General features: G+C 43.0%; 1 protein-coding gene across 6 annotated transcripts in view; it reads left to right on the forward strand.

The window, feature by feature from the left end:
- PNPLA6 (patatin like phospholipase domain containing 6) overlaps nucleotides 1-19,524 on the forward strand; it is a 91,885-nt gene extending 72,361 nt beyond the window's left edge. For 3 of the 6 annotated variants that reach the window (XM_042448354.1, XM_042448359.1, XM_042448355.1), the window contains 8 exons: nucleotides 1,528-1,644; nucleotides 2,174-2,290; nucleotides 6,643-6,791; nucleotides 8,426-8,578; nucleotides 9,470-9,586; nucleotides 10,874-10,970; nucleotides 12,925-13,040; nucleotides 18,334-19,524. In XM_042448354.1, coding sequence (XP_042304288.1) covers nucleotides 1,528-1,644; nucleotides 2,174-2,290; nucleotides 6,643-6,791; nucleotides 8,426-8,578; nucleotides 9,470-9,586; nucleotides 10,874-10,970; nucleotides 12,925-13,040; nucleotides 18,334-18,411 — 944 coding nt within the window. In that variant the 3' untranslated portion in view covers nucleotides 18,412-19,524. The remainder of the gene's footprint in view (nucleotides 1-1,527; nucleotides 1,645-2,173; nucleotides 2,291-6,642; nucleotides 6,792-8,425; nucleotides 8,579-9,469; nucleotides 9,587-10,873; nucleotides 10,971-12,924; nucleotides 13,041-18,333) is intronic. The other 3 variants (XM_042448358.1, XM_042448357.1, XM_042448360.1) reach the window with 3 other exon arrangements.
- Nucleotides 19,525-25,309: the final 5,785 nt, after the last annotated feature.

Consider the following 25,309-nt stretch of genomic DNA (forward strand, 5'->3'; position numbering starts at 1 on the left):
GGGGGCACTAAGCTCTATTCTGAATGCCAATATGTCTGCTGTTTGGGACTCAAAGGCTTTCTAGGAATTCCTGCCCCATGGAGAACATGTTTCTCATCCTCTTGTGTGGGGGGCTACTGTGGTTTTTGCTCTGGCAGGGCAGGGTTGGGATGTCAGGCAAGGAAGAGGAGGCCACTTGCAAAAGCCTTGTGACTGTATCGGCTTGTCTGCAGCTCCTCTGGTGCCAAAGCAATGAGAAACAACATCTAATTGTTGCCTACTTTATTCCTCTTGGAAAGCATACAATCATGTCAGAGCTTCTCCTACAGAGGGACAATTAAAATGAATGAACATGCTCACTACTCATTCCTTTCAGTAAGGCTTTGTGGCAGAAGTTCTCACACATTTTTTCCCATTCTGCTTGGGCCACATATTACTGTTTCACAGGCAAAGGTGGTTTGGCCTGCCTGTCAAACTGGCCTCCCCATTCTTGTCCTCTTGATCATAATGGCTCATGAATGGCCTCACTGAAATTAAAAGAATAGCAGCATATAGCAGCTGGATGTGATGTGCTTCATTCTGTTTGCACAGAGCACAAGGCTCTCTGCTTCCCTATAAGCAAAGGCTCCTCTGGCGAGAGAGGCTGTGGCATTTCAGTGCCACAGAGGACAGCCATTGGGCAGGGAGGGTGGAGAAGAAGAAGGCACCTTGAGAGACATTTCTGCTCTACTGTGTCACGAGGCTCCATCATGGAAAGGACTGAAAGCATGCATCCTAATTATTTATATCAGGAGTGGGCAACTGCTTGGCAACTATTATTTTTCATGGGTCATTGCCCCCTCCCACAAGTTCATATACCTCTATTCCACAGCCCTTCTCAAAATGGTGACAGGATGTGATGCTAATCCATTCCTATCACCATTTTGAGAGAGACTTCAGAAGAAGATGGAAGCATTTCTGACTAGTATGGGATTCTTGGGTGCTTGAGGGCCTGACTGGGGATAGTTTGCACATATTTGGGGGGTTTCTGTGTGGTTTAAGAGCAAACCCTGCCCCCAAATCATATCAGTTTAAAATTATGGGGGCTTTGGGGGACTAGTGGGCAGATTATGGGGCCACAAAAGCATGTGGTGCATGGAGAGGCAACCACAGTGACCCCTTGCCTTCGGTGAAACCATCACAGTATTTGGAAATCAGGAAGAAAAAAGACTGGGAAATACTGTAGCCACTGCAGGGGAACAGTAGGTAAACTGAGTTATTCTAGGAGCTGGGATTCATTGTTACATGGGAAGGCCACTACTACCTAGGCTGGCCTTACTGCCTTAGTGGCTCAGTGGCACTGAGGACAGATGTGTAACCAGGAGTTCTTCCAGTGAAGAAAGCCTTCTCACCATTCTCCTCTGTCCCATATGCACTGTGTATTTCTAAGCTTCTGTCATGATGTCATTTCCTGTCCTTTACTCCTTTCTCCTACCCTTTCCCTCCCCTTCTCCCTTCCCCCCAGTTCCTGCAACTCCCTTTGATTGTATCTCCATCTTCATCCGGCAGGCAGCGTGTGGCGCTACGTCCGAGCCAGTGCATCTTACACCCCCTATTTGCCTCCTATCTGCGACCCCAAGGACAGTCACTTGCTTGTGGATGGCTGCTATGTTAACAATGTCCCAGGTCAGCATCACATTCGCCTCACTACCTTGGCTGGTGGACATTGGGGACGCACATGGATCAGAGGGACAGAGACAGGCATCATTGGCCTGGGATGCAGCTTCATCTCTCCCTCCGAACCACTGTCATCCTTCTTCTGCTAGGGCTGGGTATGGCAGGCTTGGGTTTGCAAGCCTGGCTTCTGTCCACAAGCCACACTTTGCTCGGGCTGGTAATTCTGCATGGCATAGGAAGGCATGGCCTTTCATAGGTACATGCAAAGCTTCATCCACCGTGGCTGATCAGGGGGAATATAGAAGCTAGGTGGTGGTGGTCTGAACTCTTATAGGGGTACATTTGGGAACAAAAAAGGCAAACTGAGAATGGTTGCTGCGCTGCTCCATACAAGTGCTGTGCAGGATTTTCCTACCTGAGCAGGTGGGCCGGGTGGGCTGGGGCTGCAGTGCACCTCTTGCCATCCCTCTCTGAAGGGCTCGTTGCTGCTCTGGGTTTCTCTCTGCTCTTCTGATTGCATTTGTTCCCACACGGTTAGGCTCGCTGTGGCGGTACGTGCGAGCTAGCATGACCCTTTCCGGGTACCTACCGCCACTCTGCGACCCCAAGGACGGCAATTTACTGATGGATGGCGGCTACATCAACAACCTTCCAGGTAAGTATTGGCCCATCTTGGAGACAGGATGGCAACCACCTGCAGCTGGAGGTGGAGAAGGCCTATGGAACCACTTTTAGCCTTCCTGTGGCTTCCATTGCTTCCACTGTAAACTTACCATAATCCTCAGCTGTGAATACCCAGATAGCAGCTGATGGGAGAAGAGGGGAAAGGCTTGGAGAATCCAGTTAAATCCTCTTTTCTTGGGGGAATCAACAAACAGCAATGCTTCATAAATTTGGTGCAATTTTTTATTTTTTTTGGTGGCTGCCAGTTTTAATCAGCTTCTCAGTCCTGATGTTGGTCAGAGTTGAGGTTCCACCTGCCTGACAGTGATACTCTATACTCTGGTTTTGTTTTGTTTTTAAATCCACTTTGGGAGGCTACACTGAGTCTTCATTGTTTAATTCCACATTCCCTAAGGGAAGGAATGGCAAGAAGCTGGGGAGGTCATGTGTTATGTAGGGATGGCCAAAAGCAAGTCCTCCATGATGCAGTTGTAAGAAGAGGAAGGGCATGTCGTTCGTCAAGGGGTCTGAAGGTATTTTTAATCTCTACAAGTCATACCTGTCTGGGGTTTCTCTTTCACTGCCTTCCTGTTTGGCCCTGTCCTTGCCCAGTGCAAGTGCAGTGAGAGCAGAAGACATACTGTGTGGTAGGAATCTTACTTTAAGCCTTCCTGTGGAAAGAGAAGAGACCCAAGTGCATTTTATTTGTATATTAAAAGGAGTTTGTACCCACTCCTTCAGATGATTTCTTATCAGAATGACTTAGGCCTGAGATAGACGGGCCAAAAGGGGCATGCCACCACTGATACTAGGGTTCAGGAGCATGCATTAACCACACACTCCTGAACTCTTGTGTGTAATGGCGGCGGCAGCAGCATCATGGCAGCATTACGTTCACACGGGCGCTGCCATCTTGACGTTAGGGACATGCAGTATATACACGCTGCTCCGTGTTGCTTATGGCACCGGTATGCCAATGGTACACTCATGATGTGTGCCAGGCACCATGAAAAGAACCTAGTTTTTCTGGGTTCTTTTTACTCCGGAGGGACGCTGCACGATTTAGCTGCTGTGGCATCCCTTCAGAGTTGAAACTGACTCCTCCAGTCCACCGTTTTCCGGCAGTCTGTCGTGGGCCTAAAAAGGTTTTTTAAACAGTAACAGTGACGGCATATGGTATTGTATAAGGTAACATAAAGTAGCAGCAGCTAGCAGAAGAAGAAATCTTGTGACCAGATGAAATAATAAAATAATAAAGCATACAGCCAAAAGAACTAAAAGGCATGAGCAACTAAAATGTATCTGAACAAAATTAAAAGCCTTTACCTAAACTACAAAGCAAAACATATCAAGCCTCAAACCCATCAAAAACAGTCCTCATTGAGAGTCTGTAGGACACTGCAGCCGGGGGTCCTGTCCCAAGTTGACACTCATCTCACTTCTGAAGCTGATGGACCTGAAGCAAAATGACCACTGAAGCAGATCTGAACTGCTAGGGAGACTTATGTCGGAGCAAGTCTCAGTTCCAACCTGTCTCACACAACCTCATCAGCAAAAGACATCCAGAAAAATTCTTTGACTGCTGCAGCCATGTGGCAGGCACTGGGCTGAAAAGTTGTGGGAAAGTCTTTAAGTTGGAATCTTCAGCCATTTAATGACAATAGCAACAAAGCTAGAATTATTATTATTATTATTATTATTATTTCTTATCTGATAAGCCTGCCAGAAGAGACTGGTCTTCAGTGCTGTTTTAAATTTGGACAATGTACTCATCTGTCGAATCTCTTCCAGCAGGTCATTCCAAAGTCTAGGGGCAACTGAAGAAAATGTCCCCTGGCTGTGGCTCCTTCCTTCTCTTTGTCCTGTATACATGTATTCGCAGCACAAAGTTCACACCCATAGTGTGGTTGTGAGGCAGTATCAAGAGCCAACTAAACTCTGGTTTCCTTCTCTATTTGTCAAATAAACCCTTTCACAGACAGCCTCTAATCTGGCTAAAAACTGAGGTGAACCTAAGATCACACCTATCTTTCCCTCAATAATTTAAGCACTGTGTGAGGTGGGGGCATTAGCCAATTCCATGAAGCAAATCCTTACTCCATCCTGTAGAATTGTGGATTCATATAAAAACGATGCATGGCACAATGTGAGTCTTGTAAGTTCTGTGCAAAGTTTGAATTAGGAAAAGAGTTATACGCACACCAGTTTCACAGCCATAGTTTAATTCAGCCTCAGTATGGCCACTTTTTGCAAATAAAAATAAAATAAGGATCCTGGGAATTCCAATCCTGACTCTCACATGATCATTTAGTTTTATCCTGAGCATTCACCACACTATAATTTTGAGGTTTCCTTTTAGGTAAAGTTGCTTCTAGTTTGCATTGCAGATGATCTTATGGTGGGGTTGTTCCCATTTTGCTCAGTGTCTGCACTGCAAGAGGCAGGTATGTAAAACGACAAAATCTTCAAGACTTATCTTAAGAAGAACTCTAGATGGGCCACAAAACAAACCCTTGCAAGCAGGGATGGGCACCTGCAGAAGGCTAAGGGGCTGCATTAACCCCCAGGAGACTTTGGAGAGCATCCTCATCCACCCCCTGCAAAAACAAGCATCCTCAAATGTTTGCAGGAGGCATAGGAAGCATTTTTGTTGTATTTTTAGTCCTCTGGACGATTTTCATCCTGTTCTATAAAAAGCCCTCTTGGGCCTGCAGTGTCCTGGGGCAGACCCAAAACATGGCAAACATGCTTCCCATGCCTTCTAGAGAACATTTGGGGGTATTTTGGAGCAAAAAAGCATTATTGGCTCCTGTGGGGCACACAATGGCCCTTGGGGCCATATGCTGCCTACAGGCCAGAGTTTGCCTATGTCTTCTCTCAAGGGTCTTTTTTATGAAGCACCCTCTTAAGCAGCTACTGCATGTTGCCAGTCATCTGTTTTTATGTTAACTCTGTTGCTGAATTGCTCTTTTCTTCATGTTTAAACCAAGTTGTTTTTCCTTGAAGGCATGGTTCTTCTTCCTCTCTTTAGTGGAACTAATTAATACTTGTCCTTTCTTTTCTTTTCCTTCTATAACGGTAAAGACTGTCACCATACTTGAACCTTTTTAAAATCTTGCTTCCTCGGAACAAAATCTGTTTGGCTGCTCCAGCCTTTCTCATGTGACTTGCTTTCTTGATTTTCTTTTATCTGAGTAAACTTCCTCTGGGACCTTTCTTCCTGATTTCTCAGCATCCTTCCTGAGTTGTGCTACCCAAACTCCAGCCTCCCAGACAAGGTGTCCTTGGTGCTGAGCAGAGAGGAACGGATACTTCCACAGTTGCCTTGGTTTTGTCCAAGGCTTTTGTTATTGCAGTCTTGTTCTTCTGTGCTACAATAGCTCAATGTTGATTTCATGTTTGTCTTGTTTTCCAATGCAAGTGGAACATACTGTGTGACATTAGGCCATGAAATTCTGTCACCTGAACTGTTTATGCTAATTATACAGGAGGTGAAAAAAGCATGGAACCCTCTCACTTTTTGGCTTCTGTGATGCCACAAGGCACTGACTGCCACGTGGCTTTAAGATTATCTTTCTATCTACATAAGGATTTGAAACATTTTTTAAAATCTATACTCAGGATACTGATTTTAATTCTGTACCAGACACTTGCTTAACACAAGTATAGGCACATACATTCCAAGTACAACAGGTACAAGTTGAAACCTACATGCAAACATCAGATGAAAAGCTAGGGACATGATGTTTCAGCCTGTTAGTTGTGACTTAGTAAAGGGAAGGGCAAAACAAATATAGTTTAATGAGCTACCAAAGTTTCTGGTTCTTTGAATTACCAGCCACCTGCATGTTAACACTGATGTTTGTACAAATTTGTGCAGCTTGCTGGGAAATGGAATTTGGAAATAAGGCTGTTTTTCCGAGGAAAAGCGAGAGATGGTTGGTGTTGCTATTGCTTGCACCCTGCTCTAAAAACGAATAGTGGTGGCACATTTTAGGGCTCCAAGCTATTGACTTCAGCAGGATGTTCACATTTTGTGGTTCAGGGAAATGTGGTGGGTGGTTCCATTTGTATTGCTGGTAAAAGAAAAAGCCATTTCTTCATGCTTGTCAGATTATGCACAGTTCATGTATACACAGACATGCGCATGCACTCACCCCCCACCCACCCCGAGTGTTGAAAGGAGAAGAAGGGCAAAGGGAATCTGCTTCTCTTAAGCACTGTTTATACCCACTTCTCTGGTTCTTTCGTGACTTCTGCTGTATCCCACAGCCCTCTTTCCAGAAATGAATATCACTCCTAGCTTTCTCCCTGAAATTTCTTCTCTCTCTCCTCCTAATATAGCTGACATTGCTCGCAACATGGGGGCTAAGACCGTCATTGCCATTGATGTGGGTAGCCAGGATGAGACCGACCTGTGCAACTATGGGGACAGCCTGTCAGGCTGGTGGTTGCTTTGGAAACGCTTCAACCCCTGGGCTGAGAAAGTTAAGGTCAGTGTCTCCCTTTCAGCCTTTCCTTCGTTGCTCCATGCGCTGCTGGTGCATCCATCCCAAAGTGTCTGCCAAGCCTGAGGAGTTCCTTTGATTGCTGTTTTCCCATCTCCAAAGAATTTCTGTCACATTTTACCCATCATTCAAGATGCTGCTGTGGGAAATGGGATTGTTTCTCTAATATAGTTGATCATTGGGATTACTTTAGAATAGAATCATAGAGTTGGAAGAGATCCCATCCACTCAAACCCCTTCTGCCATACAGCAAGACACAGTCAAAGCACTCCCAACAGATGGTCATCCAGCCTCTGTTTAAAACCTCCAAAGAAGGAGACCCTGCCACTCTCCCAGGTAACGTATTCCACTGTCAAATATAGTTGTATACATCCCCTTAAATGTGTCACCCTAAATAACGCTTGTGGAACAGCTTGCACTTCTTCACGCCACCCCCGAAACTAGAGGTGAAAGAGAAATGACTTTTGCATTGCCCTACCAAAACTCCACTCAAGACGAGCAACAAGAAGAGTAGATCTTGCCTCAGAAATCCATACATTTCCAAGTCTTGCAGTGTTGTGTTGTTTGTTTGTTTTTTGTGAAGATGAAATAAGTACAAAACTATATGTACATATGAAAAAAATGCATAATGCTACAAAGTCTGTATTTGAAACATAAACACAAACACACTTTATGAGGAGAAATGCATAAAAAGATGCACTTTGGTAAAAATGCATGTGGTCTGAAAGCTGATAAGATATTCATGCATTCCCATAGAGAAAAGATAGGAAGGACTTGGCTGCCTGATACAGGGCTGGGCTGGGATTACTGGTGGGATTCAGAGAAATACCAAAATCAAAAGAGGACATTCACTTAGCCTGAATGTAAATTTTGAAATACAATTTTCTGTCACTGCATAATACAGGAATAGAGCAAAGTTATGCTTAAAAACACACAAAGGTAATACTTGAATTAGATTTCTCTCTGGGGTACAGATGTGGCTTCATTTCACTGCCTTTCAAGCTCTAAGTCTGTACCAGAGGATCAAGCTGGAATTGGGCTCAGTTTAGATATGCCACATTTCTACCTGACAGATGCCTGTCCAGGATTCTTGTTCCACTTACTGAATATTCTGTTGACTTTTCTTCTCAAACTCCTGCCCACTGATACATATGATACATAATCTGGTGGCTTCTCAGTGATTTGGAAAACAAATGCCAGAAGCCTCAGTCAGCATGGCCAATGGTAAGGAATTATGGAAACAGTCATCAAAAACATTTGGAGGGTGCCAGATTGCCTTTCCCTACTTTATAATGTTGCCTGAGGGAGGGAGCACCATTGTTTTGGGTAGCATGAGATAAAGGGGAAGGAGAAATACCTACTGTGGGCATCTTCAAAGTTCCCTGGTATGTCACTCCCTTTCATTTCCTTTTTGGGTTGGCCCCTTTTTCTGTCTGGCGCAAGGTCCCTTCCTCCACTCTAAACTGGTTGTGTATGTGTCTGTCCACCTTTCTCCTATGTCTTGGTTGTGCAAGTTGTGAGACATGCTAGAGATTAGGAAAGCTGCAAGAGAGAAATTAAAGGCGCAGACAAAGCCTCATTTTTCTGTAACACCAAGCAACTTTGTCCTCCTATTCAAGGTGCCTGACATGGCAGAAATCCAGTCCCGCCTGGCCTATGTCTCCTGTGTGCGGCAGCTGGAGGTGGTGAAGAGCAGTTCGTACTGTGAGTACATCCGGCCACCCATCGATCGCTTCAAAACCATGGACTTTGGCAAGTTTGATGAAATCTATGTGAGTTCTGAAGGCCCAGCTGGGTCAATTCATAACTGAGATACCAGAGAATTGTCAGACTGGGTGGGCTGCACGGGACAGAGAAGCTGTCTCATCTTGTTGTCTCACAGAGTTTGGAGTGACTACCTTTGTGTCAACTCTTTTTGGACAGAAATCTGTCAGCCTCCTTCCAGGAGTAAACTACACTCATAATTGGGCCCTATATGCAATCTAAATCTGGCGCTAGTGCCTGGCAAGTTTGGGTGTTTATCAAGATTCAGCCCTGTTATGTGACTGAGCATGGGAGCACTGAGGACATAGTAAAAAACCACCTTTCACTCTGGAAACGGTACTTTTAACCATACAATAATCAGTAATATATTTTTGCTGACTGTGTAGGGTAAGGAAGAGGCACTCTGTTCAGGAGTCCTTTCAAGTGTTGCTATTCCATAGCCTTCAAGGTTAAGTCCTGACGCTGAACGTGGGCTAAGGCCTACATGAGCCATCCAATTCAGGATCTAGCATGGCCAGGCCTCTGCACATGATGTCTGACTTTCCCAGACCCATAAGTAACCACATCAATTTCTCATAATACCTTGGCCACAGACAAAGGCCATGCATGGCTGTCCTTACAGCATCTCCAGTAAGGGGGGGGGATAAAACCCACCCTGACCCATTTTTCTAGACTTACCGAAAGACTCTTGGCTTCTGAAATTCCCTGGCTGTGTCGCTCAAGAGTGGACCCCCTAGGTTTGCTTTGAATTTAATATGTGGTAAAATTTGGTGGCAACTCTATATAATCTCCAGCATAGGGCTGCAACAGCTGAAAACCCTAACAGGAGGTTGCTGCTTCAAAATTTCCTGTAGCCCCAGAATACTCTTAAGTGATTTGTCTTTGCTTGTTTCTCATAGGATGTGGGTTACCAGCATGGAAAAGTGGTATTTGATGGTTGGAGCCGCGGAGACATTATTGAAAAAATGGTTAAGGACCGGCATTCAGCAGATTTCTACGAGAGTAAACGAATGGATGTAAGCATGGGGATCAGGGAAGGGAAGAAATTACCCTGCCATGGGGGTGGCAGGACTTACTTTTGCTGGCAGTTTTTTCCAGTAATTTGGGGGAAATACATTGGAGAGAGCTAAGATCAGGGATCCTAGCTCTCCCATAATAGGCAAGGTTCATGGAGTATGGATTTGCTGACCCAAATTTGCTGACTCAATTTGAGGACACCATAACAATGGTGGTTGGTTGATCACATCAAATCTTTCCTTCTGTCCAAAATAAGCTCATTTTAGTGCATATGTTTTGCTGCAGGGAAAAGGTCCCATGTTCATTTCTCACACTGCAAGCTAGGGGTCAGAAAGTCTCCTATTTCAAACCCTCTGGTGTGAAGCCCTGAGAAACTGCAACCAGTCAGCATAGGCAGTCTTAGGGGTTGTACAGACCAGCCATTAAGGCTGTACTGGAGGCAGAGACAGAGCGTGGTATGCATATGACACATGCTCCAACTCCACCCCCAGGCCGGTGTGACGCACCACATAGTGCACAGTGTCACAGCGCTCCTCTGGCACTGTGTCTAGATGACACAGCACCAAAGGAATGCTGAAAAGCTGCAGCGCTGGCAGCAATGGTGACCTTTCTGTGGAACAGAAAGGAGCCGCTTTTTGCAGCTCCTTTTTGCACCGCAGAAAGGCAAGATACAGTTGCCGCAGCTCCGCTCTGGCATTAAAAGGGGTTGCCTGTACAGTCCCTTAGACTAGATGGGCCAAGGGTCTAACTCAGTTTTTCTGTGTTATACCAGTGTGGATTCTGTAATATCTGCTTTATGTGTGAACACCTGTTGTTGTTGTTGTTGTTGTTGTTGTTGTTGTTGTGTATGGTACTTTCAAGTCATTTCTGACTTATGGCGACCCTATCATGGAGTTTTCTTGGCAAGTTTCTTCAGAGGGGAATTGCCATTGTCCTCCTCTGAGACTCAGAGACTGTGACTTGCCCAAGGTTATCCAGTGGCTAAGCCGGGGGCTTCAAACCCTGGTCTCCAGAGTCCTAATCCAACACTCATGCTTATATGGCACTTTCCCATCTTATAGAAAAGAAGAGAGTCTTGCTCAGTATGTTGTATGTATGTAGAATAGGTTCTGTCTTCCTTGGTCCAGGACACAAAAGAAATCCCAAAAACTAATTTACAGAAATAAATGCTACTTAATGGAGTGATTTATTTCAAATCATGGAGTTGGCAATACACAATATCAATAGCCCTGAATCTGCTGCTTCACATTCCCTCTCTTCCCCTTCACCCGACTTTCTTTCTCCAGGTGCTGATGTGTCCCAGTGCAGGTTTCACAGACCTGGCAGAGATTGTGTCTCGTATTGAGCCTGCCAAGAGCTACCTGTCAGACAGCTATGGAGACGGTAAGTACATACCAGTGCTTTAAAGCAATGTTGTTGGCCTACTGTTTCCTTCAGCCCCAGTGAGCATAGGTGCGGGATGATGGGAATATAATTGGCCATTCACATTTGTGGCTTTGATTATTTGTAGTTTTGATTAATATGTTAGGTCTAGGAATTTTAAGTCCTCCAGAGCAATTCTTGTCAGGACCATGTGGCACACTTGGCCTGGAAATGACATGGATGTGGCCACTAGATGGAACTGCAAAAGAGGTAACTACAGTTTAAGTGGCAGGTGTGCATGAGTCAGCATTTGGGAGCTGTGCATCATGGGACATCTGATGCAACATGCACAGGTGGTGAAGTCAGTCAAGGAGTGCATCATGGGAAGTGGTATGATGCAACCTGTCCTGGGGATGAAACCAGCAAGGTTTCATTGGTGGCAAGACACCACTACATGACTTCACACAAGACCACCAATAAAAAGGATAAGATGTTTATCTCCGGTGTTGGGTTGTTGTGGTCGGTGACTGGCGAAGCACTTTGTCTGTATATAGAGCTGTGAGTATCCAAGACGGCTGTCTGGTACTCTGTGCGATCTTGTAAACAGCTTGCAACAAGTGATTAAAGCCCTCTTGTTTGAGTGAGAGTCTTGCAGTGTTTATTTCTTCAAGCCAGGAGCTCAAGGCTGGTCAGCTTGCATGGGAGGAATTTTTCCTTCTCTGCCTGAAGCCTTTGCAGATGTCTCTCCAATAGCCTCCTCGTGGCGTCCTGTCTGCGTGGATCAACTCTGCACGTGGTCGTAGTGGACACAGCACATCTCTCTGCTGGAAGTTCACCATAGAATTGTGCTGGAGAACTTAAAAGTTCCTAGAGAATACACTTCTCTAGGCATTTGTAGGTCCTCCAGTGTGTTTATATGATCAACCACTGGCAGAGAGTGGTGGAGTCTTCCTCCTTGGAGATCTTTAAACAGAGGCAGGATGCCATCTGTCGGGGATACTTTGATTGTGATTTCTTGCATGGCAGGGGGTTGGACTGGATGGCCCTTGTGGTATCTTCCAACTCTATGATTCTGTGAGATGTTTACTACAGAGTTGCACTGGAGGATCTGGAGATTCCTAAAGAGATGTTCTCTTAGAAAAAAAGAATAGTGTTTTTTTTTATTTGCTGTTTTTCCACATTCACGGTGGTCCTTCACCCCTAACCCCACTGCAGTTGGCATCTAAAAGACCACAGGTTCCCTACACCTGGTTTAGAGGGTTAGATGTAGATTTCCAGAGTCCAAAATTTGAATTACAGCTCAGCATGGACCTGTTAGCCTTCCTAAGGAGATCTGAGGAGCTTGACCCAGGCTTGCATCCTTTCGAGGTTGCTAAAATGAGTACCCAACTTGTTGGGGGCAATTAGCTTATACATTGTAAACTACTTAGGGAGTGCTTAAGTGCACTGATAACTGGTTTAGAAATATACTTGCTATTGCTACTTGCTATTTGGCAACTGACCTCCCGGGCAGAAGAAAGGCAGAATTTAAATGGATGGGTGATGTATTTTTTTACTGGTATTTTTAAAATGTAGTTTATAAATATATTTTTAAATGTATTTTTTAACAGTGGTTAAAAATGTATTTTTAACATTTTATTTTAAGCCACTTTGATTCTCATTTTGGGAGAAAGGTGGAACATAAATAAATAGGGCTGGTTTCAGCATATCTGCACTCTGCCATCATACTCCTGATCTTCATTACTCTAGTAGCGACACTACAGCAGCAGGCATATGTGCATATATGTGCATTGCCCATCTGCCTCTCTTTCACACACATGTATACATCCCTCTACACTAGGATGGTAAGGTCCACCATTTTATGAACTTTAGTTTTCTAAAAGGACCACTGTGGAAAGTGGACCTGAAGGAAGTACTCTACTTTGGCTGAAGAAGTGAATGGGAATGATGGAACTTCTGTTTCCCTACCAAACAGGAGAAGAGTCAGACTACCTCACTGAGTATGAGGAAGAAGGGATGGATGCTGTGCGGGAAGAAGAAGGGCAGGAATTGACGTTTGCCCCAGCAGAGCAGAATGGTGTCTTTGAAACAGTACGTTTTCCCCATTAGCTCAAGAGGAGCCTACCTGGGTATGGGAGTGGGGTTTGCCTATGCATGGAGAGCCCAAGTCTAGGCCATGAAGATCCAAGCCTTTCCACTTGCAATGGTTCATAGTTCCCTAGATTGTGAATTATTACAAAACCATTATCATGAAAGATAAAATGTATATTATGTTTCTACCCATGGTGCTTGAGAACTTAACAAATTCCTCATTTAAACTAAATCCAGGAGTTTGCAATACACAATATCAGCAGCCTTGAAATTGCTGCTTTTCATTCCTCCCATCCCCTAGGTGCTGATGTATTCCAGTGCAGGTTTCATTCCCTAGGTGCTGATGTATTCCAGTGCAGGTTTCACAGATCTTGCAGAGACTGTGTCTCACATCGAGCCTGCCAAGAGCTACTTGTCAGACAGCTACATTTTTTTTAAAGTAAAATATACATTAGGCTAAAAACTGGTTGTCATGACCAGAATCCTATTGATAGTCTAAAATAGAACAGTCGAATCAGTGACATCTCCTTAACTCACCATTCAAGAGTTGATTAAAAGAGTCTACTCAAGTTGGGACTACCACTACAATTCAGGCCCCAGTCTGCAGCCCTCTTCTCCTGTTCCTTCTCTAAGCTGCTGTCTTGTCATAGAATGTTTCTAAACAGCTTAACTGTTTAGAGTACATAAATCCTCTGTGAGAATCTTGGAAGATGATTTTCTCCTAAGGAAGGGAGTTCCACTAGCAACAAGCATGATCATGATCTGGAGCAGGGTTTCTCAACCAGGGCTCCCTGGAACCCTGGGGTTCTGCAAGAGATTGGTAGGGGTTCTGTGAGAAATCCTAATTAGGGGGGGAACCACCTTTTTGAGCTGTAGATAGAATACTTTTTATGTAACAGTTTCCTGAGATCTGAAGTTTCTTTCTTTCTTTTTTTTAATTCAGTGTGAGTAATTTACACTCCATATCCGTTTTGGATTACACATTTTTTTAAAATAATACAATATAATCTATCATATCATCAAGTCCTTAACATGCAACAAAATTTCTTCTACATTTAAACGTTTTGTGTTCTTGTGTTCTTTTCAACATCACACTACTATCCTGTTTTTCATTTACTCAAAAGAAAAACTCCCATCCCGCCCCACAGTCCTCTTTTTTTAATATCTTTATTTCATTTGGCATTCAACTGAGCTATTTCTTTGCAGTTTTCTTTCTTTAGACATTCTTTATATCTTTGCTATCTGCAGCATGTAAGACCTGTGTTTAAGTAAGTATGCAATTTACCTTTGCATATTCAATTTTTTTCCACATGCCGGTACGTGCTTCTTCTCAACATATATGTCAACATATATGTTGTCTACTATATATGATTTCTAATGTGAGAACTTGATAATATATTTAATGCATTAAACGTTCTGCTATCAATATTCTTAATTTGAGATTGTCAGAATATTCTCTCTTCAAAATAATCTACCAGTAACTCCTTAACTGTTTGTGGATAGTGTCAAAATATCCTCATTTCATAGAATCTCATATTCCAATTGTTTTGTCCTTGTGTCTTAACTCTCTAATATGCTGTCTCATACTCCAGATGTTTAACCTATACTTTCTTCTTTTTTCTTTTTAATTATTGTGCGTTGAATAATTATATTTCTTTGTAATATTTTAAAGTATTTATGAATCTAAGCTTTTCTGATTTACGACCACCGATCCTTACAGAATTTTATGAAAGCTTCCCAGTCTTTATTTGTTTTTTCGACCCATTTTTCATTTATGAAGCTGGTCAATCTATTGATTTCTATCATTTCAAACGATTTCCTTAACCAATCATCCAACGACGGTATTGGTTTCTTTGCAAATGTTATTCTAGCTGCTATAATTAAGTATGACAGGATTTTTAAATGTTTCCTTTCCTCTTTTTCCTCAATTATATTTAATAAGAAGGTTTCTGGCTTGAATTTAACTTGAATATGTAATATTTTTTTTAATATTATGAACTTTTTTCCAGTAACCATTTGCTTTTTTACAAGTCCACCATATGTGGTAGCATGATCTTTGGACCCAACATTTTCCTTTTCCCCTTTTGTTAATTTTGGCTAATTTACTTGGGGGAAGGTACCATCGATGAACCATTTTATCTATGTTTTCCCTTATGTCCATGGATAAGTAAATTTTATGTCCTGACGCCATAGTCTTTTCCAATTTCCTAACTTAATGGGGTGTCCTATATTCCCTGCCTATTTTATTGTAGTTTCTTTTACAATCTCGTCTTCTTACTCTCTTTCCAAAAAAAGTGAGTATAACTTAGAAATTTTGGACTTGTTTGATTTTAAAATGATCTCATCTAATCCATTCTCAATGTCGGGGATACCTTCCCCTTTTGTATCTATCTCAAACCTTTCTGTAAGCTGCCTATTTGGGAACCATGAGCATTTGTAGCCTTTTTCTTCTAATTCTATGGGTGATTTATTTTCAGTGTTTGGTCTTCCCATTCAAGTAGTTCTGAGTACCTTAATGGGGTGCCTGTATTAGTTACTACTTCAATTTTCCAAGTCTCATATGGAGATACCCAACTCGGTATTTGTCTATAAAATTTGTTTTTGACTTTGTTCCATACTAATAATAATGATTTTCTGATAACGTGGTTTTCAAATTCTTTGTTAACAGCTAATCTTTTATACCATAGATATCCATGCCACCCAAATATTTTGTTGAACCCTTCCAGATTTAATAATTTTTTATCTTTGAGTGTAATCCAATCCATAATCCAAATAAATGTGCACGCATAGTAATATAATTTCAAATCAGGGACCCCAAAACCGCCTCTTTCTTTTGTATCTTTCATTATTTTCCATTTTATCCTTGTTCCCCCCCCCCCCCCATGAACTTGGAGATTTCCGTTTCCCACGGTTTAAATATTCTGTCATTATGAATAATTGGTAGGTTTTGAAATAAGAACATCAATTTGGGTAGCAAGGAAATCTTAATTGCAGTGATTCTTCCCATCATTGATAGATTTAATAATTTCTATATTTGGAGTTCTTCCTTAATTTTTTTCCAAACAGCTGTATAATTATTGTCAAATAGTTCCAAATTTTTCGCTGATAATGCTATTCCTAAATATTTTATCTTTTTGCAACAATGACAACCTGTTTCTGCTTGAATTCTATCTGTTTATTTCTTTGACATGTTCATGGCTAAGAAATTGGATTTTGTCTTCTTTACTTTTAAACCTGCATATTTCCCGAATTCTTCAATCTCTGTCATCACTTTATGTATATTTTCTTTGGGTTCTTCCAATATTAGTGCCAAATCATCTGCACAGACCCTCAGCTTGTACTCAATGTTCTTAACTTTCGTCCCTTTTATTTGCTTGTTGTTTCTAATTTTATTAAGTAGTACCTCCAAACACAAAATACATAATAAAGGGGATAAAGGGCATCCTTGTCTGGTGCCCTTTGTGATATTTCACTGTTACGTCAATTCTCCGTTAATTATGATTTGGGCTGATTGTTTGTTATAAATGGCAGAGATCCGTTTAAAATTTTTTTGACCTACATCCATAATATCTAGTGTTTTTGTCACGAAAATCCAATTAATTGAGTCAAATGCTTTCTCCATATCAAGAAAAAGAAATATTGCTTTTGTACTGGGGTTTTTTTCCATAATATTCAACAAGATCCATCATTATTCTTAAATTTTGTTTCATATCCCTGTTAGGTAAGAATCCACTTTGATCATCTTTTATTATTTCTTGTAATATTTTCTTTAGTCATTTTGCCAGAATTGATGTGAAAAATTTGTAATCTAAATTTAATACTAAGATAGGCCTGTAATTTTGTGGTTCTGTGGGATCATTATTTGGCTTAGGAATAAGTGTTATGAAGGCATTCGACCAAGAAATTGGTATCCCATTTTTTTAAATATCATTAAATGTTAGATATATCATTTTGACCAATTCTTCCTTTTTTTTCAGTATTACTTCAGCCATCCAACTTTTATTGGATTCCTTTTTTTATTAATATTTTTAAGTTTTATAATACAAAATGCTACATCTTTCAAACTAGTTCATTTCTTAATTTGTAGTTCCACCAGTCCTCCTTGCTATGCCACCATTTTTCTTTCATATTTATAACCCACACAGTGCATATTCAAATCCTTTCGCATCTACTTTGAATTAGACTATTTCAATTTAAGTTCTCCTCTTCCCGGGATATAAGCCTCTTAAATTTGTTGCCCTTACTGTATTTTATCTTAGGAACTCTTTTATATTCTTTTTAAGAGGTATATGTCCTCCAAATAAAGAGAGAGTTCTCACCGCAGAGCCCTGCACGGGTAGCTCTGAAAATTTACCGTGTATCTGACACAAGTCCAAGTTGAAGAATTGGAACCGTTTGCCAAACTTACTTCTGTAGTTCTTTATAAACCCGCTTCTTTCATTTTGTGTCCCCTAAAACCGGCCGGACGAAAATCGGCTCAATTCTCGAAGCCCCGAACATGGCCATGGCGGTCCGCGATCTCAAGTCTCTCTCATCAGCAACTCCCCGCTCCTCCAGCTTCCGAGAAAGGGGCTTGTTTAAAGATCTTTGCGAACCCGTCTGCACCCCAAGTAACGACAGGGAATTTCGTAGAGACACAGGGGGTCTCCTCTTGCTCTACCCTTCCACAGTCGGTTTAGCTAGGACCCTGCTCAAAGGTCCCGCTGTTCTCTTCTTGCCATTTTACCGGAAGTCCTGAAACTTATTTAAAGGGTTCCTCAGGTAAAATATGTTGAGAGAGGCTGAATATGCAATATGGTTTGAGCGTATTGCTCTCCTGTGCTTTGCACTTTCCTCCTATAATTGTGGCCTGGTCTAGCCATTCTGCTAATGTACCTGTCACAGGTGCAATGCATTAGGTCTTCTGCTAGCATATAGTGGTTTCCAGTGAATCCCATAGCCTATCAGACAGTGGATGTCCTATAGCAGTGATGGTGAACCTTTTACTGACCGAGTGCCCAAACTGCAACCCAGACCCCACTTATTTATTGCAAAGTGCCACGTCCCTCTGGCTTTCTAGTAGGAAACTCTGGCAAACTCTGTGCTAGAGTGACAGCATGTGTGCCCACAGAGAGGGCTCTGAGTGCCACCTCTGGCATGCGTGCCATAGGTTCGCCATCACTGTCCTATAGAGAATGAGGCTCAGACTTTCATACACAGACTTGAACTACCCAGCTATAATTTTTGGCTGCAATGTTTTCTGCTACAAATGGTCATTTGAGTCACAGTAACATAACTTTTTTTCTTCCTTTAGGATGAAGAGAAGAGCCTGCGACACCGCCGAGGGACCCCAGGGCCATCTTCTGCCCCTGTAGCTACTTCCACACCCTGAGAGGGAATTGCTGCTGAGGATCTGTGACCAAATGTTGCACCCATCCTCTGAGGGGCTATGTGACCAGAGTGACAAGGTGTCCCCAGATCACATGGTCTAACCTGGCAGGCACAGTGGTAAATCTCCATGGCCCTGGTGAACACTTTCTGCATTGTCAGATGGCATCCTGCTCCAGCTATACCTCCCAGTATGAACCAGAGTGTTGCAAAGGGAACACAGTCCAGAATCCTGGGCAAAGATGGACACTGTCCAGGCACTGCTGTGTAGGGATGGAGCTGGCCACTTTGCAGTCTGAGTCCTTTCAGTGTGGAACTGTTAACCACTAATTTGTTTGCTAAGGCAGGGGTGAGAGGTAGAGCTCAGTCCTTATTTGCCCCTCTTCTCCTTAGTTTGCTGCTACTTGAAACAGCCCTGAAATGTGTGTTGATGGGAACAACACTTTACTTAGATTACACTCCGTGTTAATAAAGGAAGAGGATGCAGATTAGCTGGTTGGTTAGACAACTCCTGCTCTCCTTCTAAGCCTAGCTAGAGGAGGGAGGATACCATGATGGAAGCCATGTGGAAGAACCCTTAGCAGCCTTCCTGCTTCAGTCTGAGCTTCCACAACAGGCATTAGCAGTTACGGAAACACCACCATTGTATGCAGTGCAAAAAGCACTCGTTGTTCCTTTGTTGGCTAATTTATTCCTACTTTGAGCTGAGTCCCAGCACCTTTTGGCTTGTATGTCCCTAGGCCAGAGGTTTTAAGCTGTGGGCCACACTGACTTTTCACTATTTTTTATTTTAAGAGAAATGAAACAAATGAAAAAAGTTGTTTGTGTCTTGTGATATATATGATGTAGAGTCCTGGCAACTTTGGCACTGGCAGATGTGATGCAAACTTCTGGAGGACACCATGTTGCCTATCCTTGGGGTTGGACAATTCAATCAGGTGACATTTTTTTAATTTGTTGAGAAGGCAGAACCTGACTGTCTAACTTATAACTTAGGCCAGTGATGGTGAACCTTTTTGAGGCCGAGTGCCCAAATTGCAACCCCAAACCCACTTATTTATTGCAAAGTGCCATGTCCCTCTGGTTTTCTAGTAACAAACTCTGGCAAACTCTGTGCTGGGGCGATGGCACATGTGCCCACAGAGAGGGCTCTGAGTGCCACCTCTGGCACGCGTGCCATAGGTTCGCCATCACTGACTTAGGCGGTCATATTCCACCTCAACATTCTGAGGAACTTCCTGACAGTAAGGGCTGTTTGATAGTGGGACACACTTCTTCAGAGAGTTGTGGAGTCGCCTTCCTTTAAACAGAGGCTGGATGGCCATCTGTCAGGTTTGCTTTGACTGAGAGTTCCTGCATGGCAGGCGGTTGGACTGGATGGCCCTTGTGGTCTCTTCCAACTCTGATTCTATGGCGCGGTACAGACCGCCATAAAGCGGTGTACTCACGCAGATACTAGTGTTAGGGAACATGCACCACCCGCACGCTCCCTAACCCTAGTACATGTGGATGGTGTCATTGTTACATGGCGCCAACCCTAGTACATATGGACAACATCATGCACGTGCCGCGTCCAAATGGCACGGTGCGTGTGTGATGTCTCCCTGCTGCCCCAGGCTTCTTACAGCGGCCTGGTGGAGGTACGGGAAGGAGCTCCAGAATGGATTTTGCCACTTCTCTTTAGCCTTTAGCTGCCCTGGCCCCAATCCACTGCAAAAATAGGCAGGTACAGGCCACCCCTTTGGTGACCCACACCTATAATATGTTCATCCCCTCTCAGTATACTGTCTTCAGTATACTGTCCAAGTTCTGGGACATAGGAGCAGGTACTATTTAACCATCCAGTGTCAAAAACTTTGCAAGCTTTTAGATCAAGAGGAACAGCAAAAAACAATTAGGATCCCCTTACCCAACCAAAATTATTCAGTGTGTGGCATGCAGGGGATAGTAATGTTCACTTTGTTGTTAGGGAGTGCTTCATCTTAAAAGTACGATCCTGATCCTGATCATCCCTATTTATGGAGGGAATAGAAACCCTGAATATAACACTGCTGTTCTCCAAAATTAAAAATGAGCAGGTCCAGATCTGTGGTTTGTGACTTGCACTGCCTGCTTTACAGCAGAGGCACTAGTTAGCATAGCACAGGAAGCCTGGCCCATGAACAGGAGTAATCTATTCCATGCATCTATGGTGAAATAGTAGGTTGGGCTGCAGTGATCCATCCCTAGAGTCATGGTAAGCAAATAATGAGCAAAAGTGCATGCATATGATGTGACCTATTACTGTGGCACTATCCTGTCCCCACTGGACAGAGTTTGGTTGATCAGCAGCACCTGACCAAGAATAAGTGCATCCCAGCTTACTGAAGCTTCCAAAACTGGACAAGTACAGGGTTTCATGGAGTTACCTAAGATGAAATAAAAATTATAACTCACATCACATAGCCTGTGCAGTCATTACAGCAATTTTTTCACCATTTTTCTTGCAAATTAATTCTAAAAGTTGAGAAATGTTCAAGGTTTATTGTACCCAAAGCAACCTTTTGTACTTGATTAGAGAAATGTCCCTTAAGATGCTGGAGAAGAGGGCTCTTCCACCAGCTGGAAAACAATTCAAAATCATACTCAGAGGTGGAAATTACAGATTTTGCTTATATGGTTGGGTGAGATAAAGTGATATTCCATCAGGAATGAAGTCCTGCTCTTTTCTTAACACCTAACCACATGTTCCAGTTGTGTGGAATGTCATTCAAATTCCACATTTATACCCCAAAATCATCATCTGGGCTGTCTTCTAGTATCTTAAAGACAGTGGTCAGTTTGAGATAAGACAATGGATTTTATCAGATAAGGGAAATTGGAAATAAAATCCAATGGCAATCTGAACGCAATCATGGAGTTTAACATTGGCCTGTTCCAGACTGCCCAAATAAAGCTGCTTGAGGTCTCTTTGGAGGTATGCTGTTTAAATGATGCATGCATCCTAAGAATCCAGAAGTTGCACCAAAGCTGCCCTCCAGCGCTTAGGAATGGAGTGTGGCTTTGGCGCAACCTCCGGACTCTTAGGACCCATGCGTCATTTAAATAGCATACCTCCAAAGAGACTCGAAGCAGCTTTATTTTGGCAGTCTGTAACAGTCCATTATTGCATGATAGACTACCACACGCAATTTTGGGCAATGGGAAGACAGCCCGAATGCTATCATGGGTTTTCACGTTATTGCATGATAGACTACCACACACAATTTTGGGCAATGGCATGCTATTTTCGGGCAATGGGAAGCTAGTGTGAATGCAATTCGCATTCACATAAATTTGCTGAACTAGTGAATTCACGTAAATGCGCTCTGGCCTCACTTTTTATTCGAAATTAAGAAAGATTCTTCATGTGTGATAAAGTCCAATACTTCATAAGCCACACTTCCCCATGTGTCTGAGGCAATGGCTTTACTTCTGTTTCTGTGAAAAGGTAAGTCACAAATCATTTTGTTTGGAGCAAGAGTGAAGAGACAAAAGCTCCAACTCAGTTTTCTGTTGCCAACTGTGAGACAATATCAGCAGGGCAAAAACTCATGCACATGAGGCAAAATCTGCTGCTTGACATAGCAAATGGAGAAAGGGACTCATGGCTCTGAGTCCTGGAGAAAGGACAGCACATCTTGAGGGGGGACCTTTCCATAGTACTAATCAATACAGTACTAGTTATTGTTTGAAAAAAGGTGAGGTGTTGGTATAGGAGAGACGGATCCTGACTAAGAAATTATCCAGTTTTCTTCCAGGAAGTTGGTATAGAAATTGTTAATTAGGCCTCCAAATTAAGATGGATCTTAAGAGTGACTTCAGTAAACCCAGACCTATGCTGCCATCTTTAGCTGTATGATGACCCCCACTATAGCCATGCTCCACAGTATGTGAGGTGATGGGACCTGCAGAGGGAGAGTTGTGTATGATGATTACCAGATGTAGTTGTGTTGTGCTGCAATTAGTTGTCGTTTCAGGCCTCTCAAAAAGTTGGCACCCATTCAAGAGCAGCTTTCTTGGTGGCAGATGATGCACAGCAGATGGTATACCGCAGAGGTGCATTCCAGCCTTTTCACAGGAGAGGCCAAGCATCCTCACAGCCTTTGGTAGAACTGAAACTCCAACTTATTCTTCCTAGGCTATCCCTCAGATCAAAATCAGTCCCCACTGCTGGTTATGTGGGCCTCCTGGACAGAGGTGCACCCCCTCTGGGGCAAGGCTAATGGAAGATGGATTCCCAAGGATTGGAGTGATCCTCCTTTGTCCAAAGAAGTTTGCACACATCTTCTCTTCCAATTCTTATTTCCTGGAAACGCCAGTCCAAATCCTGCCCCAAGACAGGTTTTGCCCTATAAATATGCCCGCCTAGGCACCAACAGTTCGATCTTGCTTGAGATAAACACTTTTTCATTTGATTCCTCTACACAGCTGGCTATATTCAGGCAGCTTACTGAACCACTTCACTTCCCAGCATCTCCTGATTGGAGTCCCACTTCTGGAGTCGGAATGGTATTGTCCTCTGCAATACTTTAAGTCTCTGTCTGCTTTCATTTTGTTAGTTCTTCAAGGTGAATGCCTTGATTCATAAATAAAACTATTTTGGAACTTGCAATCTGGAGTTCTGTTTCTCAGAACTGGTACACACAGGTTTGGTCCCCATGTTAGGTTTTCCGACCCTTTGGCTGCTTTCAAACTGAGTCAATAAAATTTCCCCATTGAATATTGGCTGTGAGTGCAGGAGCTTGGCATTTGGGTAACAAAAATGGAAGGTAAAATTAGGGTTAGGCAATGGCAAACCTCCTCTGAAAAAGCCTCTCCTTTCTGTTGCTTCCAGTTGTATGAGGGAGAATAATCTAGTTTACATTAAGGAAAATATAAGCAATTAAAAGACAGAAAGAGGAAGGACGGGGGTGGGTCATTCAGTATCAAGACCTCTTAATAATAATAATAATAATAATAATAATAATAATAATTCTGCTTAATCTCAGGGAATCCAAGCGGATTAGAGCAGTGAAATATGGTACAATTAAAAGAGAGACATTAAAAACTCCAAAATCCCCCCTCACATAAAAACATAATCAAGTCCTAAAAAGAGATTAAACTGAAAGATACAATACACTAAAGTGAGATAAAAATTTCACTTCTACAATAGCTGAAAATCAGTCATAAGCAGTCTGCAAACCCTAGCTACAACGCTTCTAGCAAACTGAGCTAAAAATATACTTTAAGTGCAAAGGGAGATAAAACTTGCAGCCTGCTGTACAATTTGGCCTTGGAGAGCCTGTGTGCAAATGTCAACGCATCATCGGCTGGATGAGAGAGGGAACAGGATGCAGGGTTGGGGGAATGATAAGCAGCAGGGCCTGTGGTAAGCAGGCTGCATCCGCCACCTAGTCCAATTGAGGAGCTGGCTATCAGCAATGACAAGATGTGGGCAACACAGGAGGCTTCCTGTACCAGCTCAGAACAGAATGCACAGGAGAAACAGACTTTGCAATCCCATTCTGTGTGCCCAGTTGATGGACTTTGCTGCTTTGGAGGCCATTATGTGGTGTACTGGTTTGAGCGTTGGGCCATGACGCTGGAGACCAGCAAATGTGGTGCTATTCAATGGGTTATTCAATGCAGCCCTTTCCAGCCCTGTGATTCTATTATTCTTTACATCACTGCCTGACCCTCAAATAAATGCTTAGTTGCCTTTCTTCCTATTTCAACTATGTGTTCTCCCACCCTAAAAAAAACCTCTGACCGGTATCCTTCTCTATAACCCTTGTAGCCACCTTGAGTGTTATGTTGGGAGAAAGCCAAGATATAAAATAAGCTGAAACAAGACTCAACCAGCAAAATCACCAGAAAAACTAACACCCTGAACAAAAACTCCTCAATTCAGCCAACCACAAGACAAAGTTTGTGCAAATCTGAGGCTCTCCCACCAAGACGCTATGGACTTCCCAAGATCCACAAGGATTCCATTCCACTCCAACCCATAGTGATCTCCCACATATGACTTGGCCAAGCTTCTGGCCACACAATTACCCATATATGGCAGACCCCCCACTACATCAAGGGCTCAACTCACTTCATAGGAAAAATCAAGAGCCTGGAACTAAAACTTGGAGACATTTTAATCAGCTTTGATGTGTTCTCCCTGTTCGCCAAAGTCCCCATAATGGACACCATGACACTCATCCAACAGATTTTTCCAGAAGACATCACAGCCCTGTTCAAACATTGCCTCACCACAAGCTATTTCCAGTGGGACAATGGATTCTACGAACAGAGAAATGGGGTAGCAATGGGAAGTCCTCTAAGTCCAGTGATAGCAAACTTTTACATGGAACACTTTGAAAAGCAAGCTCTGGAAACAGCACTGAAAAAGCCCACAACTTGATTCCGATACGTGGATGACACTTTTACCATTTGGAGCAATGGAGAAGATCTGGCTGTGTTCCTGAACCATCTGAACAACATTCACCCCCAACATCCAATTCACTATGGAAAAAGAAAAGGAAGGAACACTGCCTTTTTTGGATGTCCTAGTCATCTGCAAACCGAACCTACATTTGGGTCACACAGTATACCGAAAACCCACACATACAGACAGATACCTGCACAAGAACTCCAACCATCATCCAGGACAAAAAAGGAAGCACAATCAAAACACTGGTAGACCAAGCAAAACACATCTGCGAACCCCACTTCTTGGAAGATGAACTGAAGCACCTGGACCAGGCTCTACAGGCCAATGGTTATTCCAGCTCAGATATCAGAAGGGCTGCCAGGCCCAGGAAAACCCAGAAAAGTAAAGACAAGCAGCCACCCAAAAGGGAAGGTATTTTTACCATACATCAAAGAGTCACAGACAGAATAGGCAAAGTGGT

This window comes from Sceloporus undulatus, chromosome 2 (genome assembly GCF_019175285.1).
Source record: "Sceloporus undulatus isolate JIND9_A2432 ecotype Alabama chromosome 2, SceUnd_v1.1, whole genome shotgun sequence".
NCBI lineage: Eukaryota > Metazoa > Chordata > Lepidosauria > Squamata > Phrynosomatidae > Sceloporus > Sceloporus undulatus.